This window comes from Alligator sinensis, unplaced genomic scaffold (assembly GCF_000455745.1).
Source record: "Alligator sinensis unplaced genomic scaffold, ASM45574v1 scaffold656_1, whole genome shotgun sequence".
Taxonomy (NCBI): domain Eukaryota; kingdom Metazoa; phylum Chordata; order Crocodylia; family Alligatoridae; genus Alligator; species Alligator sinensis.
The window spans coordinates 334,720-344,820 of NW_005842333.1; the positions used below are offsets into that span (position 1 = coordinate 334,720).

Genomic DNA, 10,101 nt, shown 5'->3' on the forward strand with positions numbered 1-10,101 from the left:
GAGGAGATCTTTCTGTGCTACATGTATTTCTAATGTCTCTGCTGATGCCTCTTTGCATGTTCTTATATGTGTAATTTGATTCCTTTTAAGAAAAATAACCCACTCCCATGTGGTAAGCCTCAGGCCATATCTCAGTTTATCCCTGACCATTGCTCCAGCATCCGTTAATGTTTGAGCAAGATCATAAAGCAGTTACATCATCATGTTACCTCTGACCAACTTTCAAGGGAAGTCTTTATAAAGCCAAGTGGTGGTTATCCATGAGCTGCTTTCTCTTGTGTTGGGAGCATAGGTAACATCTCCAAAATGAGCTTCACTGGAAAATATGAGCTCCAGTCCCAGGAAAATTTCGAGCCCTTCATGAAAGCCCTTGGTAAGTGCCAGATAACTGTAACTTTATTTATTATCTTGCTGTAGCTTCCATGGTTAGCCAAAATGATTCTGTTGTGTCCAGACATCAAGGACTTTCTTTTTCGTTTCTAATACTAATTTTACTGTCGTAAGTCTTTATATATTCATGTGCATTAATAGGCATCACTAACATAGCTGGAGAAATCAGATGTACAAGACTATGTGCATGGAAGAGTCTCTGTGATTTATGGTTCAAATTAGGGGGAAAATGGAGTGAAATTCTATGGCTTGTGGTAGGCAGGGGGGGTCAGACAATGTAACCACAAAGACCTCTGCTAGTCTTAAGACCCATGGACCAGATCCTCAACTGGGGTGACTTGCCACTGAAGACAGCGAAGCAAAGGTTATTTCATGCCAACTTAGCAGCTGTCCCCATGAGTCCATCTATGTGGACACTAGGCTAAGAGCATCTCAGCTGGTGCTCTTCATGTGGTATGGACCCTCAGATCCCATGGCTCCAGCAGAAGGCTGGCTTTAGGATGTCTGGGACTTTCCACCAGGGTTTCCTGGGGGCACATCACCTGTTCAATTCTCCATCCATTCCCTTCAGTTCTTCTCTCCTCTGATCTCCACTATCCCTTTACCTCCTCCTGCTCTTTTCTCTTCACTTTCTTTCAGCTCAGTCAGAGAATGAAGATGCTGCATCTTTTCTTTCCACTTGGATGTTTGGGGGAAGGCAGTGACTTTCTCCCTTTTCCTATCCAGCTGACAAGGGATAAGCCTCCATGTCCATGTATAAGTGTCCATGTATTATTTCCTTCCCCCTCCCCAACACACACACACACACACACACACACACACACACACAGCTTTGACTGTTTGCACTTCTGCTCCTGTGGTAATGTAGGAATTGTCCTTCACTTTGAAGTCACCCTGTAAACAGTCGAAGACTCCTCACTGGGGTGAATTTCATGAGCCTGCAGAGCTGGCTCCCTCCCTGGTAGTAATGTCCTTTGGGGTCTTTGTTAAGTCTGGGCTTTTGTTTCTGGTCAGGACTTCCTGAGGAACAGATTGAAAAGGGCAAGGACCTCAAGAGCATTTCAGAAATTGTGCAGGATGGCAACAAGTTCAAGTTCACTGTGACCACGGGCAGCAAAGTACTGCAAAATGAGTTCACTATTGGAGAGGAGACAGAGATGGAGATGCTGACGGGACAGAAGGTCAAGGTAGGCCATTGGCTCTCTCTTTGTCTAGAGCTCGGGCCTGTGGGTCACCAAGCACCTCCTGTGGGTGCTGAGGCCCCTGTGAGAGGCACCCTGCCCTTTCTGGATCCTGCCCTTTCACAACCTCTCAGGGACGCTACCTGCTGATAACAACACACCCCTTACAAAGGCTTTCTTTCTTAGCATTTCACAGGGTAGACCGATAGGAGTTTGTTCCCCTTTCATTTAACACCGGTGAGTCCCACATTTGCTCATCCAAAAGCTACACTGGGAATGGACCTGGAGACCTGCCAGCTGGTGTGTTAAATTCTCTGATAGTTAGATAGGAAGAACTGCACCCATTTCTGCTGGTGGAGAATTTGGCCTCTTGTCTTTAACAGAGACCTATGGCCATCAGCAATTAGGTCTGAGGATCCAGAAAAGCCTGGTTCCTAGTCATGCCGTTCACTTCTCCCTGGCTTCTCCTGGGAGTAAGACGTCTCACTGTCACAAGACACTTAGTTGCAGCTCATCAATCAGCCCATTGGAAAATCAGACCCAGGATGTCTGAAATTACACACACAAAATAAGAGACACCATACAAAATGCGGGATGCAAGATAGGAAGGTACCTTTGAAAGCATTCTGACAACCCATTTTCATTTATTAAAAGGTGATGATGAAATGCCACACAAACAATTCAGTCATAAAACCATTAACCTGCCCTCTTAATCAGGTAGTATGGACCCATTCTGCATCTCCGCTAAGAGCTACAGCTTCTTTTCTTGTTTGCTTTGGGTGGATAGTCCTTAAGCTGGATAACTCCCATTCCTGACAAGGAAGGGACAATTACAGTGGTTCACTAGACATAAAGATTCTTGCAATAGCGAAATCTACCTTTCACCTTTCTCTGTCTCCGTAGTTGGTGATTTTATGGGGAGTTTCAAAAGCTGCAGTAAAAGTAGCAAATCTCTATGCTCCATATAAATATGTCACTGATAACTTCCATATACTGAGGACAGAGACATGGCCGTCTGCTTCAAAGCACAGGACACTGCCATTTGAGCTCAAAATTGTCTGCAAGTGTTGCTATAGTAAAATCTTTATTTTCCATTAATCCAGCAGGTGATGCACTGATTTCCCACTGAAGGGGTTTACTTATGGAATATCAGCTCTCAGTGGTGTTATATTATCTAATGGCATATACTAAGGGGTTACTTAAGCAAGTCCTATGAAACACAGACACATTTCTTTTTTAAATGTGCCATTATCTCTGTTTCGTTGGATTTATTCAAGCTTAATTCCTAGGCTTCTGTAACCCCAGTCTCACATTATACTACATCTTTTCTGCCAACAAAAGTTATTTAACAGTGTAATGTGCAATGAGAATGTCTCTAACCTAAAGGTACATTCAGAAGTCTACCTTACAAAGTAGGTAATAAGAATGCAAGCGGGGGGTGGAATAAAAAGAACAATGTAGAATGATTGTCTCTGGGGACCTAGATGGCTGGCGGTGGGCAATGATGCCAACTGTTTGCCTGCAACACTGGTTTGGATCCACTGGAGGTAGGTAATAGCTTAAAGTGGCTGCTTTTTCTTGTTTTTATTTAGGTTACATTGGCATCCAGAGGCCTCAAATAGGAGTCAGAGGGCATGACTACATGAGATATTCACTGCGTGGTAGACTAATTAGCTCCACAGTAAACATCTCAGCATCTACACATGAACCCCTATTAGGCTGGACTAAACAAATTTAATCCTCAGTAGGATAGTACTTGTAGACACAAGAACTATTCTGCTGCAGAGTAAAAAACTCCACAGTACCGAAAGTGAAGATGCTGCCCCAGCTGGCTGGGGCACAAAGGTGCTTCAGTGCCGGCTATCCCTGTACTGAAGCACCCTCATGCCCCAGCCAGTCCTTCTGCAGCACATTGAACTAGGGGGAGCAGCCCCAGGCTAGCAGGCTGACCCCCTCAGCTGGGGCTGCTCCGGTCCAGCTCAGCATGCTCAGTCCCAGGTGCATGTGAAGACATGGCTCCAGGGGGCAATAAACTCCAGAGAAATAAGCTCCAGAGTTTATTCATGCACATTAATTGCATGTGTAGATGTGCCTAGGGAGAAGCATCTAATAAAAAGCCCCTTCCCTGAAGGGTGTACAGCCTAAGTATATAAAGCAAGAGACAACAAGTAAAGACAAGAAACAGAGGGGGAATGGCTGGAAGGCCTGGACTGTAATGGAGTCTTTACACCAGTCCCCAAAGGAGTGAATCATTAGACAGGCACATGAGCTGGCAAAATAGATCGAATCTGTTTTTTATGCAACAGGTGATAATGTTCATGTCTCCCTTTCTTTTCCCCTTTCCTCAACAGACCATTGTTCATCTGGAAGGGAACAACAAGCTGGTTGCAGAGCTGAAAGGACTCAAATCTGTCACTGAAATTAATGGAGATACTCTCACTAGTGTAAGTTCATGACAGTATTGGAAAAATATCATTGCTTACAGCATGTGATGAATACCCTTGGAGTTCCTTATGGAGCTTGTTAGAGCAAATAGCTAACAAAAAGTATTGACATAGAGGATTGGTTTATACATTAAGTCAGATTGCTTGCTTAGTTCTACTGACCTCAGTGGAGCTATGTTGATTAACAGCCACTTAAAATCTGGCCAATGACGTATAATACTGTAAAATAATTCATTATTCTATAGCTATGCTTGGTGTATGCGTGTGGTTTCATTAATGGCCAGCTTCTACAAGGTGCTCTTAAAAAGGTATCCATCAAGTGATCATCGAAGGCATAATGTATATTGTAAACACACTGCACGACCTATATAATACACCATCATCATCAAAGGACAACAGAGACACTGAAAAGTGTGAATCATCAAAGTTTCATGTAAATGAAGAATGGCTTTTGTCATAATTACCAGAAGCAGTGGGACATAAGCCTGTTTCAGAAAAAGGGAGGCTCAGCTGAATGATTTCAGGAAAGGCAGAGCTAAACTGTATGCTCTTATTTTAGAATATTTTAATCTACTACAACATTATTATGCAATTCAAATCAAATATGTTGTACCTGGCCTAGACCTGCAGGGCATAGTCTGGTTTGCAGGACAAGGTCCTTTTCACTAGTTTAACAAGAGATTGAAGCTTTGTGTTTTGCATTTCTTTGTTTTTTAGACACTCACCAAGGGAGACATCAGCTACAAAAGAATCAGCAAGAGACTCTAGATGCCCTTTGTGTTTCTATCCTTTTACTGTGCAAAATGTATCCAGTAAAGTGTAATTTGTATTAAAGCCCCTTTGTCATTGTTTTAATTAGCATCTCATTTATCACGACATCTATTTTTTGTTCGTTCATTCAATGTATATACCGCCCGTCCTCAGAAGAGCTCAGGAGAACGTGCAGTAAGAAAACAAAATTGCTTAAAAAAACAGGAGAGGCCCAAGAGAACCAAAACAACTTAAAAGGAAATTAGTATATCAATATAAAACAGAGACATCCTAAACAGCATCTCATCTCAGCTTTGTTTAGCAAATGCCTGCTCCATTAGGAAATTCTTACAATGCTTCTGAAAGATGTCCAGGTTCAGGCTCCGAGCCTCAACAGGGAGGGATTTCCAGAGCTGAGGAGCAACAGTGGAGGATGACCTCCCATACATCTTTGCCAAGCAGACTTGGTAGTAGTAGAAGATTGCTGTCAGCTGACCTTAGGGATCATGCTGGGCCATAAGGGAGAAGGCAATCCCTTCAGTATGTAGGGCCCAGACTCTTTATGGCCTTATAGGTCAAAACCAGATCCTTGAATTGCACCCTACTGGGAGCTATTGCAGACCCTGGAGCGTTGGGGTTAGGTGTTCCTGGTGACCACCCCTGTCAGAAGGCAAGCTACCACATTCTGCACCAGCTGCAGATTTCAGATGGTCTTCAAGGCCAGCCCCATGTACAGAGCATTTCAGTAGCCCAGCCTTGAGGTTACAAAGGCATGGATGATGGTGGCCAGGTCAGAGTCTGAAAGAAAGGGTCTCAGACTTCTCACCAGATAGATTTGTTGAAAGGCACTCCTAGCCACAGCCAATTCCTGAAGATCCAGGTGCAGCAGAGGATCCAGGAGATCCCAAGATGTGAGCCTGAGTGACAAGGCAAGGTTGAATTCCACCAGTGATAAGTAACTCAGTCCCGCCCCTCACTCCCCACCCCCCCACCCCCCAAGTCAAGTGGTCTTTGCATGGGTATATTGCAATTCAAACACATATACAGGCAATAGAAATTGTCTCAGCCACTGCCCCAACTGGAAGGTGTTAGGTAGCAATATCAACAGAGCAGTCACAACGTGAAAGGGCAGCAGTGCCCAGATTAGCCTCCTGCTTGAAAATGGTGCATCCTGGTCTGAGCTGATGCCTACTGCTGCTGCTCACTGCTTCTGCTTCTGTAGGTAAATACAAGACTATCCCCTGGCAATGTCAAGCCAGCATCTTCCACATAAAATAGGCATCCATAGGTGTACACAGAGATACTAATCTAGTGCCTGGCTATTTTAACAGTCTACCTGTCACACCCACAAGCACTGTTCTTCTACCAGGGTGGATGGAACTGTGTTGCTTAATGTTGCAGGGACAAGTGCAAAATCCTGCACTTAGGATGGAAAAATCCCATGCACTGGTACAGGCTGGGGACCAACTGGCTAAGCAGCAGCTCTGCAGAAAAGGACCTGGGGGTTACAGTAAGTTGAATATCGCCAACAATGAGCCCTTGTTGCCAAAAAAGCTAACAGCATCCTGGGCTACATTAGTAGAAGCATTGCTGGCAGATTGTGGGAAGTGATTATTCTCCTCTATTCAGCACCGGTGAGGCCACATCTGGAGTACTGTGTCCAGTTTAGGGCCCTCCACTGCAGAAAGGGTAGGGACAAATTGGCATGAGTCCAGTGGAGGGCAACAAAAATGGTTAGAGGGCTGGGGATATGACTTCTGAGGAGATGCAGAGGAAACTGGGCTTATTTAGTCTATAGAAGAGAAAGCTGAGTGAGGGGGTGGGGGGATTTAATAGCAGTCTTCGACTACCTGCAGGGGAGTTACAAAGAGGATGGAACTGAACTGGTCTCAGTGGGGGCAGATGACAGAACAAGGAGCAATGGTCTCATGTTGCAGCAAGGGAAGTTGAGGTTAGATATTAGGAAAACCTTTCTCCTGAGGAGGGTAGTAAAACACTGGCACAGGTTACCCAGAGAGGTGTTGGAATCTCCATCCTTGGAGGTTTTTAAGACCTGGCTAGAAAAAGCCATGCCTGGAATGATCTAGTTGGGGCAGGTCCTGCTTTGTGCAGAGGGTTGGACTAGATGACTTCCTGCGGTCTCTTCCAGCTCTCATTTTCTATGACTCTATGGAGGAGTCTCGCCAGTATTAATGAGTGTGTTCAGAGACTTTACCTGGATGCCTAATGGGGTAAAAGCAGTAATGGCTGCTCTCAGTCTCCAGTTGTGGGAGCTGACTCTCTGATTAAGATAGGGTTTCCAAAATGGCTTAATGCTGAACATACCTCCAGGCAAACCCCTTCCCGCCTCTTAGAAACAGTTACATACCTTCACCTTGCAGCTCTACCATTTGCTTTAAAGCCCTTCCAGACTTAATGCAAACATCTTCCATAACCACTCTCCCCTCACTAGTCTTTTTCATGCCCCAAAAGGCAACAGCTCACACCTGGGGAAATGTTGGTATAGACCCTCAGCACATGGTACTCCCTTACGTGCTTCGATGGGCCTCGAAACAGTTAACAATGTCAATATTTCAAATTTTTCCTCTGGCAACGGCCTTTGTCATGTGTTAAAAGGAATTCAATAGTTCAGAGCTAGCTTCAGACTCTGCAAACTCAGGCGGATCAATCCGCCTCAGCTACACGTTTCTGAGATCTTCTTTGCAACTACAGCAGCTAGAAATACAAAAAGCAAATGCTGAGTTTAGGAAAACAATCGAGATGTCTGTACATGTTCCCCATATTTGAACTTTTATGCCTCTCACTTCCTAAGAGGAATATCTCCCACCTTTGAAAGCATCGTATTACCTTGAAGGTAGTCAATAATACAGCATGGACTTATTCTTTAAAATCTCATTATTCTTTCAAAGGCATTGTCTTCAAATTGCTTGTAAAGTTCATACCTTCTCTGATCCAACTTTCTGATCCCTAGTATCTTTATCTGGTATCTAATTGGCTTAGCTTTTCCTGACCCTAGCCCAAAGGAATATCAGCTCTGGCAACCAGAAATTGTTTTATTTTTTTACTAGCTCTCTTTGGAGCCGGCATAATAAAACAATTAGCATTACACGTAGCGCTTTTAATCTTCTGCATATTGCACAACTATTAGCTAATTCACTCTCCCAACACCTTTATACAATCGGTAAATATAATCATCCTCTTGGTCAAGACAAAGAAGTGGCAAGGGCAGGGTTTAAACTCAGGAGTTGCTCACTGCTGACATCAGGGATATGAGGTAAGACTTCTGTTCCCAAGCTCTACTTGATTCATGTTTCACATGAGCCTTCTAACAAGAGGAGAATTATTCCTTTCACCTCCCTTTTGCCATGGGGAAAACTCATATCATGTTTGATTAAAATATGAATTTCTGCTGATTGTGCTGGTGGTTGGAGTTGGTTCCCACAGCTCTAATAACAGTATCAGTTACTTTTAGGATACTCTTCTACATAGTCCCAGAAACCTCATGGCTAGTCAGGCAGAGGACTATATCTGTGTCTGATACTAGAGGTACATGGAAGGAATGATCTGCAGAGACATGCTAACAGAGGCCAAGGTTGCCTGTAAATAGCATATACTTTCAGTCACCAGGTGCCTATACAAGTGGCGATTTTTGCCATTAAAAGCATTCTAAAGCTATCACTTAATACATACGGGTGACTTAAGAATTTTCCAAAATGACCAAAGTCGCCTCAATTAAACGTCTTTGTATGTGTTTTAAATGTAAACTTCAGTATTGTGCCTCAGCCTGCCTAGTTCGCCTTTATTGCACATGTATTTAACTGGGGCTTCCCCACGGCCTCAGGCTGCATTGTGCAGCATCCGGTGCCCCCTGTCTTACTCTACAGCACAACAGCAAGGCACAAATTCAGACCAAGCCATGGAACATCTATTAAGTCTTAAGGTGCTGCACCTAGAGCGCTCTAAGTACAGCACAAAAGTTACAGCAACTTTGGAAATGCCTGCCCTGCATGTGTATAGGCATCCCAAATTCTGAAGTAAACCTATTAGCTCTCCCAGATGAGCAGTGCTATGGCTAGCAGAGGGTAGTAGAATAGACAGACACAGCCTACGTTACCACTTAGCATTGGGCAACATAGGGACAAGAGGAAAGAACTTGGGGAATCTATACACATGACAGAGCTCTGCTCCGATGCGTGCGAATTAGCACACGTCAGAGCAGACTGCAATTCATCGAGTCTGCTGTGAGTTTGCCAGAGAGTGCTAATTAGTGCACGCCAACAGCCTCCATGTCATGTGTATTCAGCATCCCTGTGTTTCAAAATGACAACGGAAGTGCTTTAACTAAAGCTCGTTCAAACTATAAACACTGGAGCCCATCATAGCTGAACATAGAGCACAATGTTCTCCAAAAAGCCAAGCTCTCTCTCAACCCAGTCCGTATCTGTGCCCAGCACCTCCCTCGCAATGATCCTGCAAAAGCTTCTATCTCCCAGTGTTCAAGTCATCATCTGTAGGACACTTGCTCTGAGCCCTCCAGCCCTGCTAATAACATCAATAGTTGTACACGATAGTGATAGGCAAGAAATGCTCATGCTCCAGGATGTGAGATGTGGTGTTAGGGGTCAGGAAGGAATTTCATCCTCTTGAATCATCAGGGATTGGTCAGACTGGAGGCCAGATACCAAACACCATCAACCGATAGCAACAGCAAGGCACAAATTTGGACTAAACCATGGAACATCTATTAAGTCTTAGGATCTTGGAATCTCTATTGTTTCCATGATGAACATGGGGCACCGATGTGGGGATGCGGTCAGGAAGGCTAACCACACCTTGTCGTGCATCCATAGATGCATCACGAGCAGGTCCAAGGAGGTGATCCTCCCCCTCTATGTGACACTGGTCAGGCCGCAGTTGGAGTACTGCGTCCAGTTCTGGGCACTGCACTTTAGGAGGGATGTGGACAGCCTTGAGGGGGTCCAGAGGAGGACCACTTGCATGATGAGGGGGCACAGGGCAGGCCCTACGAGCGGAGGCTATGGGACCTGAACCTATTCAGCCTCTACAAGAGAAGGCTGAGAGGGGATCTGGTGGCCGTCTACAAACTGGCCAAGGAAGGCCAGCAGGCTATGGGAGATTCCCTGTTGTCCCCAGCACTACCGGGAGTTACAAGGACCATAAGCTGACTGAGAGTAGATTCAGGCTAGACATCAGGAGGCACTACTTCATAGTCAGGGCGGCTTGGAGCTGGAACCAACTTCCTAGAGAAGTGGTGCTTGCCCCTACCCTGGGGGTCTTCAAAAGGAGGCTAGATAATCACCTAGCCAGGGTCATTT

At 44.9% G+C, this 10,101-nt stretch overlaps 1 protein-coding gene across 1 annotated transcript; it reads left to right on the forward strand.

Annotated features, from left to right (window-relative positions):
* Positions 1 to 237: 237 nt before the first annotated feature.
* FABP1 (fatty acid binding protein 1) lies at positions 238 to 4,873 on the forward strand. The gene is made up of 4 exons (XM_006028634.2): positions 238 to 373; positions 1,405 to 1,577; positions 3,923 to 4,015; positions 4,733 to 4,873. Exons 1-4 carry the CDS (start codon positions 307 to 309, stop codon positions 4,781 to 4,783), a joined length of 384 nt encoding a protein of 127 aa, XP_006028696.1. The 5' UTR covers positions 238 to 306; the 3' UTR covers positions 4,784 to 4,873.
* The last annotated feature ends 5,228 nt before the right edge of the window (positions 4,874 to 10,101 follow it).

Coding starts and splice junctions, on each gene's coding strand:
- FABP1 (XM_006028634.2), top strand. CDS start 307: ATGAGCTTCACTGGAAAATATGAGCTCCAGTCCCAGGAAAATTTCGAG. Junction 1,578..3,922: donor TGACGGGACAGAAGGTCAAG/GTAGGCCATTGG, acceptor TTTCCTCAACAG/ACCATTGTTCATCTGGAAGG. Junction 4,016..4,732: donor ATGGAGATACTCTCACTAGT/GTAAGTTCATGA, acceptor TTTGTTTTTTAG/ACACTCACCAAGGGAGACAT.